The sequence below is a fragment of the Saimiri boliviensis genome, chromosome 2, assembly GCF_048565385.1.
Source record: "Saimiri boliviensis isolate mSaiBol1 chromosome 2, mSaiBol1.pri, whole genome shotgun sequence".
Classification (NCBI taxonomy): Eukaryota; Metazoa; Chordata; class Mammalia; order Primates; family Cebidae; genus Saimiri; species Saimiri boliviensis.
In genome coordinates, this window is record NC_133450.1 from 64,405,497 (window position 1) to 64,427,017 (window position 21,521).

The following is a 21,521-nucleotide window of genomic DNA, read 5'->3' on the forward strand; positions in this document are numbered from 1 at the left end:
TTTGTATTTTTAGTAGAGACGGGGTTTCACCATGTTGACCAGAATGGTCTCGATCTCTCGACCTCGTGATCCACCCGCCTCGGCCTCCCAAAGTGCTGGGATTACAGGCTTCAGCCACCGCGCCCGGCGCATTTTCTAATAAGGTTTCATATAAGGTTTTCTTATTACATAAAACTATATTGTATGGCTGGTGCGGTGGCTCACGCCTATAACCCCAGCCTTTGGGAGGCTGAGGCAGGTATATCACTTGAGGTCAGGAGTTCAAGACCAGCCTGGCCAATATAGTGAAATCCCTTCTCTACTAAAAATACACAAATTAGCTGGGCATGGTGGTGTGTGACTGCAGACCCAGCTACTTGGGAGGCTGAGGCTGGAGAACTGCTTGAACCTGGGAGGCCAAGCTTGCATCAAGCTGAGATTGCTCCACTGCACTCCACCCTGAGTGAGACTCTATCCCCCACCCCCCACACACAAAAAACTATATTGGATTATCCAGTTTCAGATGCATCTAACATCATAATAAGTGATCAAACTTTTATTATTTTTACTAGTCTGCATATAACTTTTAAAAATGCTAAAGGTTTAAATTTGGCCAGGTGCAGTGACTCATGCCTGTAATCCCAGCACTTTGAGAGGCCAAGGCAGGCAGATCACCTGAGGTCAGGAGTTCGAGACCAGCTTGGCCATCATGGCGAAACCCAGTCTCTATTAAAAATACAAAAAGTAGCCAAGTGCACTGGCAGGTGCCTATAATCCCAGCTACCCAGGAGGCTGAGGCAGAATTGCTTGAACCCGGTAGGCGGAGGTTGCAGTGAGCCGAGATCGTGCTGCTGCACTCCAGCCTGGGTGACAAGAGCGAAACTCCATCTCTAAATAAATAAATTAATTCAATAAAGGTTTAAATGTATCTGTGATTATTTTTTACTTTTTTTTTAAATTTTTTTAATGAGACAGTATCTTGCTGTGTTGCCCAGGCTGGAGTGCAATGGCATGATCATGGCTCACTGCAGCCTCTACCTCTTGGGCTCAAGTGATCCTCCCACCTCAGTCTCCCGAGTAGCCGGGACTACTGGTGCACCCCACCACACCCAGCTGATTTTTAGATTAATTTTTTTGTAGAGACAGGGTCTCACTGTATTTTCTCAGTCTGGTTTTGAACTTCTGGGCTTAAGCAGTCTTCTGCCTTGGCCTCCTGAAGTGTTAGGATTACAAGCACGAACCACCACGCCTAGCACTCTGTTTCTTGAGAGCAGGTTCATGTCTTGTTTAAAGTGCTGATCCTGGCTGGGCGCAGTGGCTCAAGCCTGTAATCCCAGCACTTTGGGAGGCCGAGGCGGGTGGATCACGAGGTCAAGAGATTGAGACCATCCTGGTCAACATGGTGAAACCCTGTCTCTACTAAAAATACAAAAAATTAGCTGGGCATGGTGGCGCGTGCCTGTAATCCCAGCTACTCAGGAGGCTGAGGCAGGAGAATCGCTTCAACCCAGAAGGTGGAGGTTGCAATGAGCTGAGATCGCACCACTGCACTCCAACCTGGACAACAGAGTGAGACTCTTGTCAAAAAAAGAAAGCCAGGTGCGGTGGCTCATACCTGTAATCCCAGCACTTTGGGAGGCCGAGGCGGGTGGATCACGAGGTCAAGAGATCGAGACCATCCTGGTCAACATGGTGAAACCCTGTCTCTACTAAAAATACAAAAAATTAGCTGGGCATGGTGGCGCGTGCCTGTAATCCCAGCTACTCAGGAGGCTGAGGCAGGAGAATTGCCTGAACCCAGGAGGCGGAGGCTGCGGTGAGCCAAGATCGCGCCATTGCACTCCAGCCTGGGTAACGAGACGGAAACTCCGTCTCAAAAAAAAAAAAAAAAAAAAAAAAAAAAAAAAAAAGTGCTGATCCCATTTAGCACTTAGCAGAAATTCAGTAATGTTTATTTTTTAATTTTTACTAGTCTTTAGGTTCAATCATATGAAATTGTCATTTTTGTAGGCCCAAATTTGACAAATATAGGCAATTTCATATGCTTTAACTTACATCCTTAAGAAAAAGTTTATTAAAACCATAAAATGGTTGAAAATATGTTCACTTGAGCATCCTGGTTTCCAATACTATGTGTATACTTCAGCATTTCCATGTTTTAGTGTATTATTTCCTATTCTTTGAAAAAAAAAAACAACTTTGAAACAGTTTGAAATTTTCCCCAAAATATCAGTCTCACATTAACGAGCAGGAGGTTGAAACACAAATACTCTCCTGTGCCTTGCATCCCAAAGGACCCCAAATCCTTTATGTTTTTCCTGAATTTGACAATAATATTAATTTCCAATATTTTAAGAATGTTCCATCCCAGCATGGTGGCTCATGCCTGTAATCGCAGCATTTTGGTAGGCTGAGGCAGGAGGATCACTTTAGCGCAGGACTTTGAGACCAGCCTGGGCAACACAGCAACCTCGTCTCTACTATGAATTTAAACATTTTTAAAAAATTATCCGGGTTGGCCAAGCACAGTGGCTCATGCCTGTAATCCCAGCACTTCGGGAGGCTGAGACAGGTGGATCATCTGAGGTCAGGAGTTCGAGACCAGCCTGGCCAACATGGCAAAACCCCGTCTCTACTAAAAATACAAAAAATAGCTGGGCATGGTGGTACACACCTGTAATCCCAGCTACTAGGGGATGCTGAGGCAGGAGAATTGCTTGAACTCAGGAGGCAGGGGTTGCACTGAGCTGAGATCGTGCCACTGTACTCCAGCCTGCACAACAGAGCAAGACTGTTTCAAAAAAAAAAAAAAAAAAATTATCTGGGCATGGTGGAGCTCACCTGTAGTCCTAGCTACTCAGACTAGGCTGAGGTAGGAGGATCACCTGAGCCCAGGAGACTGAGGCTGCAGTGTGCTATGACTGCTGAGTCATTGCACTTCCAGCCTGGACAACAGATCAAGACTCTGTCTCAAACACAAACAAACAAATAAATGTAAATAAAAGAATGTTCCAAAATGTCAGATCTGAGACAGAACATAGAACTACCATAGAACATAATCTTTTGTGACCAGGTATACTGGCTCACGCCTGTAATTCCAACACTTTGGGAGGCTGAGGCAGGCAGATTACCTGAGGTCAGGAGTTTGAGAATACCGTGGCCAACATGACAAAACCTCGTATCTACTAAAAATACAAAAATTAGCTGGGCATGGTAGTGCACACCTGTAGTCCCAGCTGAGCTTAAGAGGCTGAGGCAGGAGAATCACTTGACCCTCGGGAGACAGAGGTTGCAGTGAGCCGATCACGCCACTGCACTCCAGCCTGGGCAACAGAGCAAGACTCCATCTCAAAAAAAAAAATAAAATAAAAAAAGTCATTCCCTCTCCACACCCTAAGTTGTAGGAGCAATTTAAGCTCCTATCAGGTAAAGCGGAAATGCCATTAGCTAACACTGCTGAGTCAGTATTTTCTGAGAGGGTAGAAGTTCTAGAAGTTCTTCTCCTTTATCAGAAGAACACAAAATACTGTTTCTATCCAGGAAGCAATGTATTAAGCAATGGATAAATTTATACCAGAGATGAACAAGAAAACTTTAAAAATAAAGAGTTAAGGCTCAGATGAAGGGAGTGAAAGCCAAGGGGTGTTCTGAAGGATGGAGTGGTCACTGGAGGGTCTGTGTGTTTGCTCCCTGAAGCTTAGGTCTGAGTCCACTGGAGACTTCAGGGAAACAATTTTTATTAAAGCAGGGGGAGCAGAATGGAGCAGAAGATGAGGAAGAGACAGTGATGATATATCTCTGTAAAGCTTTATGGCTTCCACCATCTTTTTACTTGCATCATCTTGAGCTTTAAAATTGTCTTGTCAAGTCATACGGGGAATATGGTCTTAACCTAATTTTGCAGATTAAGTGACTTCTAGGAGGTAACTTGTCCAGGCCACCCAGTCCTTTGAAGTCTTACAACCCTGCTACCTGGGGTTTCATCCAGTTTGCCTGCCTCGTTGCCTCCTAGGGAACAAGGGAGCTGAGTTAGATCCTCTGAATCCTGGTGGCATGGTGGCAGATACAGCAATGATCATGACTCCAATCAGACATTCCTGACACGGCTGTGGCCCAAGGCCTTGTCAATGTCCCCGGGGAAAATTCCCTCGCCATGATGGGAAAAGTCTCACAACTGTCAGAAAGCATTTGTCCATTGTATTTCTTAGTGTGAGAGAGTAAGCTTACGTAATAAATAACTTATTTTTTTTCTTTTGAGACAGCGTCTCACTCTCTTGCCTAGGCTGGAGTGCAATGGCACAATCTCGGCTCACTACAACTTCTGCTTCCCTGGTTCAAGTGATTCTCCTGCCTCAGCTTCCCACGTAGCTAGGACTACAGGTGCATGCCACCATGCCTGGCTAATTTTTTGTATTTTTAGTAGAGATGGGGTTTCACCATGTTAGCCAGGACGGTCTTGAGCTCCTGACCCCGTGATCCGCCGGCCCTCAGCTGGGATTACAGGGGTGAGCCACTGCACCCCTTTTTTTTTTGAGACAGTCTTGCTGTCACCCAGACTGGAATGCAATGTTGTAATCTCAGATCACTGCAACCTTCACCTCCCAGGTTTGAGTGATTCTCGTGCCTCAGCCTCCTGAGTAACTGGGATCACAGGTGTGCACCATCACGCCCAGCTAATTTTTTTTTTTTTTTTTTTTTTTTTTGAGACAGGGTTTCGCTCTTGTTACCCAGGCTGGAGTGCAATGGCGCGATCTTGGCTCACCGCAACCTCCGCCTCCTGGGTTCAAGCAATTCTCCTGCCTCAGCCTCCTAAGTAGCTGGGATTACAGGCACACGCCACCACGCCCAGCTAGTTTTTTGTATTTTTAGTAGAGACGGGGTTTCACCATGTTGACCAGGATGGTCTCGATCTCTCGACCTCGTGATCCACCCGCCTCGGCCTCCCAAAGTGCTGGGATTACAGGCTTGAGCCACCGCGCCAGGCTAACGCCCAGCTAATTTTTGTATTTTTTTTTCTTTATTTATTGCATTTTAGGTTTTGGGGTACATGTGAAGAACATGCAAGATTGTTGCATACGTACACACATGGCAGTGTGATTTGCTGCCTTCCTCCCCATCACCTATATCTGGCATTTCTCCCCATGCTATCTCTCCCCACCTCCCGACCCTCTGCTGTCCCTCCCCTATTTCCTCCCAACAGACCCCAGTGTGTGATGCTCCCCTCCCTGTGTCCATGTGTTCTCACTGTTCAACACCCACCTATGAGTGAGAACATGCGGTGTTTGATTTCTGTTCTTGTGTCAGTTTGCTGAGAATGATGGTTTCCAGGTTCATCCATGTCCCTACAAAGGACACGAACTCATCGTTTTTGATGGCTGCATGGTATTCCATGGTGTACATGTGCCACATTTTCCCTGTCCAGTCTATCATTGATGGGCATTTGGGTGGGTTCCAGGCCTTTGCTATTGTAAACAGTGCTGCAGTGAACATTCGTGTGCATGTGTCCTTATAGTAGAACGATTTATAATCCTTTGGATATATACCCAGTAATGGGATTGCTGGTTCAAATGGAATTTCTATTTTTAGGTCCTTGAGGAATCGCCACACTGTCTTCCACAATGGTTGAACTAATTTACACTCTCACCAACAGTGTAAAAGTGTTCCTATTTCTCCACATCCTCTCCAGCATAATTTTTGTATTTTTTTGGCCAGGTTGGTCTTGAACTCTTGGGCTGAAGTGATCTGCCCACCTCGGCCTCCCAAAGTGCTGGCATTACAGGTATGAGGCACTGCGCCTGGCCTCAATAAATAACTTTAAAGATCCCTCATCCTTGCCTTTCCAAAAAAATCAGAAAAAAAAAATCTGGCCAAATCTACATTCCTTACTTTTCAGAAGAGAGGCTTCCAAGCAAACAGCAGTGTGTGTGCACATTATACCTATTTTTGCATCAACTTACATTACAAGCAATAAATTTTTTAAATAAAAGATTTTATTTCAGATAAAATTAATATTTCCATAATTAGGATACATACCTAATTAGCAAACACACATTCTTTTATTTATTTATTTATTTATTTATTTATTTATTTTTGAGACAGAGTTTCACTCTTGTTACCCAGGCTGGAGTGCAATGGCACGATCTCAGCTCACCGCAACCTCCGCCTCCTGGGTTCAGGAAATTCTCCTGCCTCAGCCTCCTGAGTAGCTGGGATTACAGGCACGTGCCACCATGCCCAGCTGATTTTTTGTATTTTTAGTAGAGACGGGGTTTCACCATGTTGACCAGGATGGTCTCGATCTCTTGACCTCGTGATCCACCCGCCTTGGCCGCCCAAAGTGCTGGGATTACAGGCGTGAGCCACCGCGCCCGGCCTCAAACACGCATTCTTGAGTCCATTATTTAATTTTTTTTTTTTTTTTTTTAGATGAAGTCTTGCTCTGTTGCCCAGGCTGGAGTGCAATGTCAAGATCTTGGCTCACCACAACCTCTGCCTTCCAGATTCAAGTGATTCTCCTGCCTCAGCCTCCCGAGTTGCTGGGATTACAGGCATGCACCACCACGTCCAGCTAATTTTGTATTTTTAGTAGAGACAGGGTTTCTCCATGTTGGTCAGGCTGGTCTTGAACTCCCGACCTCAGGTGAGTCCCCCGCCTCGACCTCCCAAAGCGCTGGGATTACAGGCGTGAGCCACTGCGCCTGGTCAAATGTAAAATTTTCTTTCCAGCATTTTACTACCATAAGGATTCCAGACTTCCAACATTTGCTAAAATCTTGAACTTGTCAGAAGACTTCTCTCTGGCCTTTCCCCTCATTATTTTAGGGATTAAAACATCTTTTTCGACCTGTCTGAGATGCTGCTCCAAAACTTGTGGTGTCTTCCCGTTGTTTGTAGTATAAAAATCAAACTCTTTGAAACGGTTTACAGGACATTTCATGATTCACAACCGAAACTCCTCCACAGCCATGGCACACTCTCCTCTTTGATCTCAATTCTTCTTTCCTGCGGTCTCTGCTTAAGCCACTGTTTTTCAAATTTCACAGAGCAAGCCATTAGCGCTGTTAAATTAATCTGCGGGGCCGGGTTCGGTGGCTCAAGCCTGTAATCCCAGCACTTTGGGAGGCCGAGGCGGGTGGATCACGAGGTCGAGAGATCGAGACCATCCTGGTCAACATGGTGAAACCCCGTCTCTACTAAAAATACAAAAAAAAATTAGCTGGGCATGGTGGCACGTGCCTGTAATCCGAGCTACTCAGGAGGCTGAGGCAAGAGAATTGCTTGAACCCAGGAGGCGGAGGTTGCGGTGAGCCGAGATCGCGCCATTGCACTCCAGCCCGGGTAACAAGAGCGAAACTCTGTCTCAAAAAGAAAAAAAAAATAATAATAATCTGCGGGTTGAGTGCCATCTAGGCGGGCGGAGAAACAATTAAAGAACTCTTCTAATGAGCTTCTGGCGCACAACAAAACCACGTAGTCTCGAAATTTTACTTCCTCCGCAGTCCCCCATTGTCTTTTATGCTACCCCGCCTTCCATAGCCCCCTTGGCTCCCAGGCCACAATCTCACAACCCTCCGAGCCCAACGGGGTCCGCCAGCGCTGGGCTGTAATACTACGCGCCACCAGCAGATGCCGCGGCCCCAACACTCCACAGAGCCAACTTTCAAAATTACCACCCAGCCGGCCGGCAGCCATTTAGTGCTTGCTGTATACTTGCCCAGCACTACGCAGAGTGCTTCGGGTCAACCCTGAATTAGTTGGCCCAACTGAGAAATGCGGCCATCGTGAGGGTTAAATTGGTAAAATGGTCCACAGTGCTTTGAACAATGACCGGCTGGTGGTGTGAAATTATTACCAGGCCGAGACCAGTCTGGAGCGGCGGCCTCGCTCCTGCCTCGTACTGTCTCGCACTGGAGGGGTCCGGCCCCAGACCTTGCCTTCCAGCCAGTTGGAGCCTTTGCCCTTTCCCCTGTCGCCTGCCACTAAGCTGCTGCTAGGAACCCCGGCTGGAATTTAGCTCCCCTCCAGCAAAGTGGTGGGGGCGGGCCCGGGTCGTGGAGGCCACAACACCTGCTTCCTGCAGGAACTTCTAGAAGGCAGGCAGCCCGGAAAATGGTACGGTGGGGCGCGAGGGACCGCGCCCTACAGCGTAAACTCACCATAAAGTTTCCTCCTTTGCCCTCCGGCCCGGCCCCAGGGCTGGAACGCGTTTCTCGCGCCTGGCACAACCGTGAGGAGGGCGGGTTTGCGGGGCCTCTTGGCCGTAGCTGGGGCTGCACCTGCCAGGAGTGCGCAAAGACGCAGGGCCGAGCTCCCCAAGCCCGAGGCGGGCGGCGGCGTGGGAGCGGCCTCGGAGGGCAGGGCGTCCCCGCAACCGGCGCGCACCAGTGATCGCGCCCCAGCCCGCACGTGGCGCTCCGGCCCCCGCTGTAGGCGCACGCGCGCAGGGAGGCGCCACGTGCTGGGGCCTCACGCTCGGGGAGGCTGTGCTCCGCCGGGGCGCGCGGTCCCACAGGCAGGGAACCTGGCCCCGCGACCCTCCCGCCGCGGGCCACCAGCTCCCCGCGCAGTCGCGTCCCGCGCCCGGGCTCCTGGCTCCCGGGCTGGCACCGCGAGGCGGCGCCCAGGGCCGCTGAGGGGCGGGGCCGCCCGCATTGTTCCTCCCCGAGCGGCTGGCCCTCCCCTTCCCCCAGCCCCGGGCGGGGCGCGGGGCCGCCAAAGCCGCGGAACGTGGGCTCGCGCGCCCCGCCTTTGTCTCCCGGGCGCGAGCCGCCGTAGCCCCGTGCCCGCCGCTCGCTGCGGATCCGTTTTGTGCCGCGGCGCGGGGGCACCGGGACGCGGGCCGGGGGGTGTGGAGTCGGCGGGCGCAGCCTCAGCATGGACGTGACGGTCTCGGAGCTCCTGGAGCTCTTCCTGCAGAGCCCGCTGGTGACCTGGGTGAGTGCGCCTGGCTCCCCGCCCCTTTGTTGGTGCACTGGCTCCTCTCTCGCCTGGCGGGGGGCGCCACAGACCCGACCCGGCCGGGGCCCCGGGTGGCTCTGGGACGCGGGGGACGCAGCAAGTGGCTCCCCGCCGGGTCGGGGCCGAGTCCTGGAGTCTGGAGCTTTCTAACTCTGGAGCCGGCGCCCCCGTTGTGCGTCCGGCGCGGGACCCCGCCGCGCTTTCGACCGGGCCAGGAGCCGGGCGGGTGGGTACACCTGTTCCCCGCCGGGGCGCTAGGCTGGCGGCCTCGGGGCGGCCCGGGTCCCAGTGGTCACTCCTGTCCCCGGGCTTAGCCACTCCCGAAAAGGACCCCATTCTTCCCAACCAAATCTCTTGTAGTTTCTGAAACCCTGAAACCAGCCGGTGGATGGCGGTGACGGGTGGGGAATGGGGGGCGCCGAGTGGGAACGTGAACAGACTGGGATGGGCGCATTGATTTACAATGGATTTGAGACGTGAGACATTTATTGAAAAGTCCTTTTTTTTTTTTTTCCGCTTTGGAATGCTGGAGAAAAGTGGCCAGGAAGTTTTCCTCTTCCCGTCTCGTGTCTGTTGCCTGGCGCGGGGAGGGGAGAGAGGCCCTGGGAGAAGGCCGGGCTCGGTGCCTGCTGAAGGGTGGGGTGGGCGTGGGTGACCCCTTTCTGCTCACACGGGCCTGGTCCGCCTATGCCTGGGAGAGGTTTGGGCCGTTTGTGCGCATGGGGTGACTTCCTGCGTTTCTCTCCTCGTTTTCCTCCCCGCAGGTGAAAACTTTTGGCCCATTCGGAAGCGGCAACCAGGACAACCTGACTATGTACATGGATCTAGTGGACGGCATCTTTTTGAACCAAATCATGCTGCAAATGTAAGTTACCTTCTTCGCGGAGGAAGGAAATAATGGTGCATGAGAAAGTTTCAGAGTAGAAATGGAGAGTAAGGTTTCATGGTTGGGTGGGTGGAGGGTGGGGGGGGGGTCGCTGAAGGTGGAGACACATTCGTAGGTGTTTGAAGAACTCCAGGACGGTGGGTTGGGCAGTTCGTTTGGTGAAGGGAATTTGGAATTGAATGACTGTCATTTACCTGGTGTAGAGAGTGCAATTGACTTCAAACTCAAGGACTTAATTGTGGTTTGAGCGATGAAATGAAAAAGTCCCCTTTTGGAGGGCAAGGAGCTGTAACGGAGAGTGTCTGGTTACAGGAAGTGTCGGGGTGGGCCAGGCATCCGAGGGTGACTATAAAGTTTCATTTTAGATTAGGTCGCTTGAGTTTCTGAGCTCCTTTACATTTCATCTTCCTTTTGCAGTTGTCCCAGAGCAAGTGCAATTAAGTCCCCAGTATATGGACTGAGTTTAAAGTCACAGCGTTCGGAGGGGCCCAGGGAGTGAGTTAGAGGTCATGGTGCTGTTCGTTTGGAAGCATGCAGCCTAAACAGGGTCTTGGTAGAAGTCAGCTTTGCCAGCGACTACATCCGACCACATCCTTTCCTGTTGCTGAGTTCTGCACAGCCTGTCTGATTGACAGCTTGCCACAGCGTAGGTGTTGGCTCCAACCTTTGCATTCTGTTTTTAACTCAGAACCTGCAGGGAACTGAGTGTCAGTATGATTCACAGGCACTTGAAGCAAAATGAAGCATCCTCATGTTCTCTGTGGATCAGCCTCGTGTGCTCACCTATTCACCTACAGCGGAGCACGTTGTCATACTGGAGCATAAATCCATTAGCTAATGAGAAATCAGCTTCGTTTGTGGCTCACACAGGCAGAGGAGCAGTTTGCTTTGGCATATCCAGAAAGTGGCCTAAATAAATTGCCTTAAATGTGCTGTTTAAAAAAAAAAAATTCAAGAACCTTGCTCCTTTTGTTTTAATAGGTCACTTGATGTCACGCTGCTTAATGTTTTGTTTTTTAAAGGTTCACAGCTATGGGTGTAGGAAAAAAGTCACTACCAATTTTACCAACCTTCAGTGTTTGATTAGATTGAACAACATAAACCTGTTGCCAGCTTTGGCAGCACTTCTTAGCTAACTTGGTTGAAACTGAGTTTTCCAGGGGCTGTCTCGTGGCATATTCCAGCTCTGGCCACTCTTCCCTCATTCTGTTAGACTCTGAAAATTACTGGATTCCATTGGTGCAGTGACTGGTGAAACTTCAACCTGTCCTTCCCCAAGCCCAAGACTGTTTAATTAAAAAAACCAGCAGTGTCCCCAGTCTTTTCATTCAGCTCCTACACCCAGGCAGAGGGGGTAACAAAAGCGCTGGGACTGTTTCTCTTTCTTCCCTGACCTTTGGAATTCCTGAAGCGTTTCCCACTTGCTTGTAAATCAGGAAAGCCTGTTGGACCATTCCTTTGAGAAATGCCAGCTCATCACTTGTTCGCATTTGGGCATTTGGCCCGTAGCTAAATTCAGGGGAGGGACTTCTCCCCTTCCCTGGGCAATTTGAGATGTTCTCTCTGTGATACGCAGGGGTAATCATTCCAGAAGTGGGAACTGGTAAATTGTAGCTCATAAGACTTAAAGAAGTGCTCCTGGGTCCCTCTGGATGGCTTGGGTGCAGAGGAACGGGCCATGTGGAGGCCGAATGGCTGGCTTTCCAGAATGAGGAAAGAGAAGAGAGCGTTGGATGGGCGTGGTTTCCTGCATGGGTGATCAGAATACCGCAGTTCCAGGTGATAGTAGTCAGAACAGTGTTTTTGCATCTGGAAGCAGTGAGGACTGACTGGAAAGGACCCAGGGGGACCTTTTCAGAGTAGCTGAAATGTCCTGTAGAGTGACTGGAGTATGTTTCATTTTCCAAAACTCCCCGAATTGTAACTTGATGCATTTCACGCTTTGTAAAATTACCTCAGTTAAAAAATAAAGGAAAGAACCCTGGCCCGGGTCGGATAGCCAGCTTGGATTCAAACCCTCAGTCTTCCTCTTACCAGCAGCGTGACACTGGGCACATCACTCAGTGCCTCAGTTTCCTCATCTGTAAAATGTGACATAAAGTACCTTCCTTAAGAGATGGTTGTGAGGACAGAATGAAACCAGGTGTTAACATTTAGCTATTTGCCTATTGTAGGTGCCGTCTTAATCCGGAAAGGATTTGAGGCACCAAGTAGAAGTTCTTTTTTATTTTTTGTTCTGGCCTGCGTTTGCCCCACGTTCTTAGATCCTGGGATTACCCCACAGTTCTCAGCGCTTAGCCCTCTGTCAGTGAGGTCTCGGGCAACGTTGGACTCTGGGACCCCAGTCCTGGCCTCGCATTTAGACTGTACTGCACTTGAGCCTGTTTTCACTTCTACCAAATGGCGACACTAGCCAGCAGGTCAGGGGTGAGGCTATTTTGCCTCATCTCCCATGCCAGGAGCTCCCGGACTGCTATTTGCCTATTTTGATTCCTTTGTCCCAAGCTGGTAGGAGCTGAGGAAATGGCATTGAGCAGTACTGCTAACAGCTCAGATAAGAGGCTGTTACCTAACACCTCGGGGCGGCGTGGAGGTTGGCTGGGGGTCACGTGACTGTACCTGGCCATTGTCTCTGGCAACCTGAGAAGGCTGTTCGTAGTCTCTTGGCTCTGGGCCTCCTAGTGACGTCAGCACCTGGAGGCAGGGAAGCCCTGCAGGTTCAGCTTTCTGGGGAGGCCCCGGGCTAGAATTCGTGAATGAAAGTGAGGCATTGGGTGGCCTGGAGGGAGAGGCCTGGGAACGTCTGCTTAGTAGCCCCTCTGCCCACACGGGGTCTCTAGTACCTACCAGCACCCAGGAGAAAACCAGGTTTGCTCTGGTTAACGTTGGACACATTTTTCATTCTCTCACGGGAAAATTATTTAAAAGCTTTAACCCTAGCATCAGGCAGACAAGTTCAAATCCCCACTCTGCCACTTGCCACTTCCTAGTGTTATTATGTTGGACAAATGACTGAAACTCTCTCTCTCTCTTTTTTTTTTTTTTTTTTTTTTGAGATGGAGTCTCAGTTGCTCAGTTTGGAGCATAGTGGTGCTATCTTGGCTCACTGCAGTCTCCACCTCCCAGGTTCAAGCGGTTCTCCTGCCTCAGCCTCTTAAGTAGCTGGGATTACAGGTGTGCAGCACCATGTCTGGCTAATTTTTGTATTTTTAGTAGAGATGGGTTTTCCTATGTTGGTCAGGCTGGTCTCAAACTCCTGACCTCGTGATCCACCTGCCTCAACCTCCCAAAGTGTTGGGATTACAGGCGTGAGCCACCGCACCAGCCCCTGACTGAAACTCTCTCAGCCTCAGTTTGCTGATCTGTAATAAGGCGATGGTGTTTTACCAATTTGGGGGAGGTTTAACTAAAATTATGTAGATAGACAAAATCCAACACGTCTGTCATTGTGCAGATGAGGCCTAGATCTGAGTTGGTGTGTGCCTGTGTGTGTATGTATGTATGTGTTCCCATGCCCTAACACTGTACATCTGTACTTGTGAGGATAAACTGTCCACTTTGATGCAGTGGCTGAAGTTGGAACTTGGTACTAGGGCTAACAGCTTGTGCCCTTTAAGTTCAACTGTATTTGTTCAGGCTTGTTTGTGACCCCTGGTGCTAGCTGCAAAATTCAGGATACTGTGTTAATTATTCATAGGGGAGAAGCATGCTTAGGGAAATGGGAGAGTTCCTTCGCCTCCCTAAAAGCATTTGAAGAGTAACTTTTCCCCCAATGCACACGAAGGAGGTTTATGCTCCCATTTTGCAGATGTAGAAGCTTAGGATAAAAGGGCAGATTTTACTTGTTGGTTGAATGAATTTGTATTGGTGCCAAAATGTTGGGAAAAAATGATTTTTACTTATGAACTTCAGTAATTTCCATCTTTTGGCTGCAGTATATGATGCACGGGGCTTTGAGTCCTTACAAAGTACGCAAACAATTTATGTTCATCTTAGGAGAGTAGGAACATATACAGATGAGAAAAATAAAAGTTGCCCGTGATCTTAACATGTGGAGGTAGCGATATTAATATTCTGGTGCCTTCCAAATGTTATCTGTGATATCTATTAATACATGTCCTTAATGTATAAATATTTTATACAAATATATTGACTCATGCTATTGTTTTTTTAGCATGGGTCCATATTTGTATAAAAATACATTGAACATGTATAAAACCATTTAGCATGCTTGTTTTCTTGTTTTTTGTTTTTTGTTTTTTGTTTTTTTTTTCTGAGACGGAGTTTCGCTCTTGTTGCTCCAGGCTGGAGTGCAATGGCACGATCTCAGCTCACTGTAACCTCTGCCTCCTGGGTTCAAGTGATTTCCTGCCTCAACCTCCTGAGTAGCTGGGATTATAGGCATGCGCCACCACGCCCAGCTTATTTTGTATTTTTAGTAGAGATGGGGTTTTACCATGTTGGTCAGGCTGGTCTCGAACTCCTGACCTCAGACGATCCGCCCACCTAGGCCTCCCGAAGTTCTAGGATTATAGGCATGAGCCACTGCATCCAGCCTAGCATGTTTTTTAACCTATGATAAATTATGGGCTGTATCAATACATAGTTTTTTGATTTAGCTTTAAATTTAGGAAGTTTTTGGAATATGACCAAAAGCTGGGGGCTGGCTTTCCCAAAGGAAGGGGGCAAGGTTACTGTAAACCTAAATTATAACTCTTTAAAACTATAGCAAGAGTTGGTTTCCTTTTTTCTTCTTCTTTTTTTTTTTTTGAGATGGAATCTTTCGCTGTTGCACAGGCTGGAGCGTAGTGGCTTGAACTTGGCTCACTGCAACCTCTGCCTCCCAGTAGCTGGGATTACAGGTGTATGCCGCCACATCTGGCTAATTTTTGTATTTTTAGTAGAGATGGTTTCACCATGTTGGCCAGGATGGTTTTGAACTCTTGACCTAAAGTGATCCGCCTGCCTCACCCTCCCAAGGTGCTGGGATTAATAGGCATGAGCCACCGTGCCTGGCTGGTTTCCTTTTTTCCAGTTAGAAGTGTTTATGGAAAGGAATCCCTGGGCGGGGGGGGGGGGGGCACATTTTGGACTTGGAACTCCCCATGTTCTGAGGAGCCACCAGATGTATCCATGTCTGTGTCCTGTCCTCTGACATCCTGATTGTAGAGTGTCGAGCTTTTATGTTTTAGGCCTATTACATAAAGATGATTGTTGTTCTGAATGACTTTTGGGGAAGTGCATGTGTGTAACAGTTGTAATAGCATCTTCCTGTGGTACAGATCCAACTACAATCCAAGTTTGTTTGTTTGTTTGTTTGTTTGTTTTGAGACGGAGTTTCGCTCTTGTTACCCAGGCTGGAGTGCAATGGCGCGATCTCAGCTCACCGCAACCTCCGCCTCCTGGGTTCAGGCAATTCTCCTGCCTCAGCCTCCTGAGTAGCTGGGATTACAGGCACGCGCCACCATGCCCAGCTAATTTTTAGTATTTTTAGTAGAGACGGGGTTTCACTATGTTGACCAGGATGGTCTCGATCTCTTGACCTCGTGATCCACCCGCCTCAGCCTCCCAAAGTGCTAGGATTACAGGCTTGAGCCACCGCGCCCGGCCTAAATCCAAGTTTGTTAATGCAAACGTGGGCTTCATAGAACCACATAGTCTTTGAGGGCTGGAAGGATCCTGTTGCCATTTTGCAGATGAGCACACTGAAGCCCAGGGAACTTTGGCTTGGCTTGGGACCTGGAGTAGAACCCACGTCTCCTGACTCCCATTTCCTATAGCATGGAAAGGTGGGAGTCACGGGGGTGCTGGGCAGAGGGGAGACTGAGCTGGGCCTGCCTTAACCGAAGTTGAGGCTTTTGTTTTGATTAGTGTCCTAATAGCCTCTCTTTACCCAGAGTGCCCTAGTTAAAGGAGGCAGTACTAACAATCATGACAATTAGCTGAATTACTCATACAGTAAATGTCAGGGTTTTGTTTTGTTTTGTTTTGTTTTGAGACGGAGTCTCTCTCTGTTGCCCAGGCTGGAGTGCAGTGACACTCTTTCAACTCACTGCAACCATCACCTCCCAGGTTCAAGCGATCCTCCTGTCTCGGCCCCTCTAGTAGCCGGGATTACAGGCTCGCACCACCACGCCCGGCTAATTTTTTGTATTTTTAGTAGAGACAGGGTTTCGCCGTGTTGGCTATGCTGGTCTCGGACTCCTGACCTCAGGTGATCCACCTGCCTCGGCCTCCCAAAGTGCTGGGATTATAGGCATAAGCCACCGCTCCCGGCCACGGTTCTTTTAGATTGCTGTTTCAGTGAGCTATTTCTTCCCAGAACTGGGGAGAACAATAGCAGGGATGGTCAGAGGCTTCCATGCTGTGATGTGAGGGGACTCCGAGGTTCCTGACCCTGGGTGAATGCTATGCCTTTGCACGTGCTGGAGCTGTCCACAGTGTGTACTGAGACTTTCGGCTCCAGGCACTCCTGGGGTGGTCCCATCTGACTTCAGTGAAAGCTGGGACTACAATGACAAAGATGAAAAAAGGAAAACAAAAAACAACACAGAAAAAGCGCTGCATGTTCTCTGAGTTCTGGTATTTTAAGAAGCGCATTTGTCACTTTCAAATTGATTTTCATCTTTTAAGGTATCTACAGCAAAGGGAGGAGAATTGTACCTCTAAGAGAAATTTTATAATGCCAGGAACACTTCTGTAGCTAAAATGCCTTTGCAGTTTAAGTTCTGAATGCCTCTTCTTTTCCTGAATTAATTTCCACAGAACTCTTAACCTTTATTTTCTCAGTTATGCATGACTCCAAGAGAAACACGTAACATGTAAATGACTTGGCCACACTCCATCACTGTACTTCCAGAAACATTTGAAACGCTTTCGATTTTTAGGTCTGTCAATTTTCTACTAATTATTGGCTTTGAATGAGCCAGATGGCATTGAGGTTGATTTCCTTAACTCCCCACACCAACCCCCAAGAGGCTCAGCACCTTCATCGCGGGGCCCGGATGACAGAAGGAACTGTGAAGACAGGCCCTCCTTTGAATTAGGCATCCTTCGTGGTGTCTTGGGACTGTAAGATGGAAGGGAGGCCTTTGTTATGAAAAGCAGCACACAGTCTATGGAAGGGTGGATGCGAATTCAGTAATGCGGAGTGCTCTCATCTAATGGGAAACGTTTTCCGACGCTGAGCATTTTGAGAAATGTCCTGTATATAGATGAGGGAGGGACATGTTCATCACTTGATGTAGATTTCTAGTGTCATCACAACCAGACCCGACTGTTGCCTGAGGTTGGAAAATAAATGACACTTTGGGGATTTCCCACATGAATTAATTGTGTCTCTTAGCATTTCTTACAGGGTTCATTGTACACCATAGAGTGTCATAGATTGATCATGTCAGTTTCTCAAGATAGGATTTTTGTCCCTGGATTGTAAATCACATGGAGGACCAGCCCAAGACCAATTCTCGTGGCAGAGGGAGACCTGTGTTTAGCGGAACATTATGATTTCATTGGTGTGTTAAGTGAGAAAATGGACCATTTTGGCTGAGCACAGTGGGGCTCATGCCTGTAATCCTAGCAGTTTGGGAAGCCGAGGCTGGTGGATCACCTGAGGTCGAGTTCGAGATCAGTCTGACCAAAATGGTGAAATCCTGTCTCTATTAAAAATATAAAAATTAGCTGGGTACAGTGGCACACATCTATAATCCCAGCTACTTGGCAGGCTGAGGCAGGAGAATCACTTGAAACCAGGAGACGAAGGTTGCAGTGAGCTGAGATTGTGCCACTGTACTCCAGCCTGTGCAACAGAGCAAGACTCTGTCTCAAACAAAAAAAAAGAAAGAAAATGTATCATTTTAGGTTAGCCACAGTGGCCCACACCTGTAATCCCAGTGCTTTGGGAGTCTGAGGTTGGAGGATGGCTTAAGGAGTTCGAGACCAGTGTGAGCAACATAGTGAGACCCTGTCTCTCTAAAAAATAAAAAATTAGCTGGGCCTGTAGTCCTAGCTGCCTAGGAGGCTGAGGCAGGAGGATCCCCTGAGCTCAGGAGTTCGAGGCTGTAGTGCTCTATGATGGGTGCCACTTCACGCCAGACTGGGTGACAGAGTAAGACTCTGTCTCTATTAAAAACACGAAAACTCCCATTTTTTTTCTCCTTCTGTCTTTCTTGCTATTTCAAGTATTTTTCTTTGTTCAGCTTTTATTTATTTTGTTTTATTTTTTGAGAAAGAGTCTTGCTCTGTTGCCCAGGCTGGAGTGCAGTGGTGCAATCTTGGCTCACTGCAACCTCTGCTTCCCAGGTACAAGGGATTCTCCTGCCTCAGCCTCCTAAGTAGCTGGGATTAGAGGTGCCCACCACCACGCTTGGCTAATTTTTGTGTTTTTAGTAGAGATGGAGTTTCACCATGTTGGCCACGCTGGTCTTGAACTCCTGACCTCAGGTGATCTGCCTGCACTGGCCTCCCAAAGTGCTGGAATTACAGGCGTGAGCCACTGTGTCTGGCCTGTTCAGCTATTAATTCTTTTAATCTTCAAATATATTTTGGCTAGGTTGGTTTTATACAATATAGCATTTGGGGTCTGCACTGATATGTGATTGTTCTTCGTGGGGCTAGGAACGCTGAGAATGGAAATGGTGTTGACCGAGGGCCTGCGGTGGGCCCAGTGCTCGAGTCAGGGAGCACAAGGGTGAGGTGGCTCACCTGAAGTCCTGGCTTAGCAGTGACAGGATTAGGATTTGACTTGAACCTCACTACCACAGCACAGCCTCACGGTCACCTCGGGACTGGAGGGCAAGATGCTGGATCTCGGCTGGATGTTTGCATCCTCCTCCTGTTGGGTGGGGGGCTGGCATAGTTGGCCTGTGTGGGCGAGCAGTTCGGTCAGCTGTCTGTGCTCAGTCCAGAGACCATTGGGACGGGGCACCGTGGGCCCCCTGGGCATTGAGTCTGAAGCTTAGAACCAGCCCTGGCTGGGCGCAGTGGCTCACGCCTGTAATCCCAGCACTTTGGGAGGCTGAGGCGGGTGAATCACGAGGTTAAGAGATCAAGATCATCCTGGCCAACATGGTGAAACCCCTTCTCTACTAAAAATACAAAAATTAGCTGGGCATTTGGCAAGTGCCTGTAGTCCCAGCTACTTGGAAGGCTGAGGCGGAAGAATCACTTGAACCCGGGAGGCAGAGGTTGCAGTGAGCCGAGACTGCGCCACTGTTCTCCAGTCTGGCAACAGAGCAAGACTCCGTCTCCAGAAAAAAAAAAAAAAAAAAAAAAAAAGAACCAGCCCCATCCCTTTAGTTCCAGATGTCTGAGGAGGGGGCTGAGGGTCAGGGAGAGGCCTGGAGGGCTGGTGTGTGATCCTGTGAGAGTTGGCTCTGGGGAGCGGAAGGGGAGCCACACTCAGCACAGTGCATGCCGTGGCGGGAAGGGAAGTGTAGCAGCTGCTGGGAGATGCAGTTCCATTCTTACCAAGTACCAGCTTGGCCAGGAGACCCCCACCCAGGTGGTGCTAAAGGCAGTGAGAGGCAGACACCCAGACAGAACAATAAAGTGGGTGTATCTGGGGGGCCAGCAGCCTTCCGAGCTGAGAGCCTCAGGGGATGACGGCATTCCAGGCTGTAGGTTCAGAGCAGATTCTGATCCATGCATTTATTCTCTCTGAACAGGCGATCATTATTAACAAACAGGTATTCTGTATTTTCTTATAACTCAAAAATATAGCACGTAGGCAGCTGTTACCCGCTTGCCACTGACCATAGACAAACTAAAAGGTATCCTCCATGAGGAAGCCATGGGGGCAGGGTCAGATAGCTCAAATAATTGTTTTAACTAGTATATGATATGTATACATTGTCCTGCCACTTTGGAATGCCCCAAATGGTTTTCCACTTGGGGAGGGGGTTGGCTAGGTTTTCCTTGCCACCGTTCTTCACAGCAAACAATATGTTCTGTCATACACTCAGCATTCATTAATATTCATAAACTTGATATTTCTCAACACATTCTCATGTTTCTTCCCCTAGAGATCCCAGGCCCACAAATCAACGCATCAATAAGCACGTCAACAATGATGTGAACCTTCGCATTCAGAATTTGACCATCTTGGTGAGAAACATTAAGACCTACTATCAGGTAAGGGCAGTTCTGCCGTCAGGAGTGGTGATGCGTGTCCATCAGTGTAGTCACTGGAACGGTTTTTCTGCAGGAGGCCGGGAGAAAATAGTGCTTATGTCTAGGCCTCTACTTGCTGACAGCTGGTATGCTTCCACTTGAACCCTTTGTTGGGGTGTGCGAGGGCGAGGTGTTGCGTTGCTTTCCCTTGTTTGGTGAGTGTTCTTTGAGCTGTGCGTAGCATTGTGCTATATGCTGTGAAGACCCTAGAGAGGAGCCTCAGTTTGCAGCCATCGTCCTGAGAATGAATGCAGTTGAATGGGGACGTGCTGGAATGTGCTCCCTGAAGGTGACCCTGATGTGGTTGTTGTCCACGGCCCCTGGCTCAGTGGCTCTTTGCACAGGAGCCATTCAAGAGTTGATGGAGAGGAGAAACCACAGAAGGGCTATGAACACGGGACCAAGAACGTAATTGACCCGCCTCTAGGCTGCAAGCAGGAGCGCTGGGCTTAGGGAGTGTCTGTCTTTCAAGTGCTTACTGCATCTGATCTGTGTGGTCAGTGGGTCAGGCAAGGAGGCCTGATGGGGACGCGCTCTTTAAAAACCCCTCCCAGCCTTGGGAAGGCCAGTTGAGAATCTTTGATGGTGTTAGTGATCTCTGTATGGCCAGGACGATGGAAGCAGACTGAAACTGTGTACCTCGGAGCCCTGGTTTTCAAACCTTTCCTTGGCAGTGAAACTTTCCCCCCCGTGTGATTTTTTTTGAGACCCCAGGTGAAGCCCAGTGCTTCAGCTGTCTCCCTTGCCTCCAGGGTATCTGTCTGGGTTCCTGGGACTCCAGGGGACACAGATGGAGACCTGCTCAAGAACAGCTGCCTCCCAAATTCACACCAGTGCTTCACTCAACACGTGACCAGACTCCACCTGAGACCTGTTCCTTGCATGTGGCTTTTTGGGCTGGAACTTAGTCCTGGTTCTGGGATTTGGGAGCATCTTTGGATGTTGTGAGGCCTCCGTGATGCCCTTCTGCCCTTCTGAAGTGGTTGCTGGTTCTAGGGTCCACTGAGGGACTGCTGGGTGGGCTGCCAGGCAGAGTGTGCACTGTGGCATGGGGGTTGTGCTGGGCCCAGTTCCCGTTGAGGGCTGTGGTTGCTGCTGGAGCTCTTGCTTCTGTTTCAACATGAATTTGAAACTGAACATGAGAGGGAGGGAGTGGACCATGGGCTGGGTTTTCTGAGATGTTTGTTTGCATCCTCCTCCCATTGGGTGGGGGCTGGCATAGTTGGCCCGTGTGGGTGAGCAGTTCAGTGAGCTGTCTGTGCTCAGTCTGGAGACCACTGGGAGGTGGGCATCGTAGGCCCTCTGGACATTGCATCTGGAAGCTTAGAACCAGCCCCATCCCCTTAGTTCCAGATGTCTGAGGAAGGGGCGAGGGTCAGGGAGAGGCCTGGAGGGCTGGTGTGCGAGCCTGTGAGAGCTGGCTCTGGGCTCAGCGCAGTGCATGCTGTCGGCAGGGGCGTTTCTGCTGTTGTCTCCCTCGCAACAGCCACACATGGGGGCAGTGGGGCAAAGGCGGTGGTGCTGCCAG

The 21,521-nt window shown here is 49.2% G+C and overlaps 1 protein-coding gene across 4 annotated transcripts in view; it reads left to right on the forward strand.

The window, feature by feature from the left end:
• Positions 1–8,663: 8,663 nt before the first annotated feature.
• Positions 8,664–21,521, forward strand: part of CCDC88C (coiled-coil domain containing 88C) — a 153,567-nt gene continuing 140,709 nt past the window's right edge. For 2 of the 4 annotated variants that reach the window (XR_012516237.1, XM_074393471.1), the window contains exons 1-3: positions 8,667–8,913; positions 9,702–9,802; positions 19,846–19,954. Coding sequence is in view for 3 of the 4 variants with exons in the window: in XM_074393471.1 (XP_074249572.1) it covers positions 8,854–8,913; positions 9,702–9,802; positions 19,846–19,954 (270 nt within the window). In the remaining variant the exon portion in view is untranslated. Of the gene's footprint in view, positions 8,914–9,093; positions 9,164–9,701; positions 9,803–19,845; positions 19,955–21,521 lie in introns of those variants that run through there. The other 2 variants (XM_010350565.3, XM_074393469.1) reach the window with 2 other exon arrangements.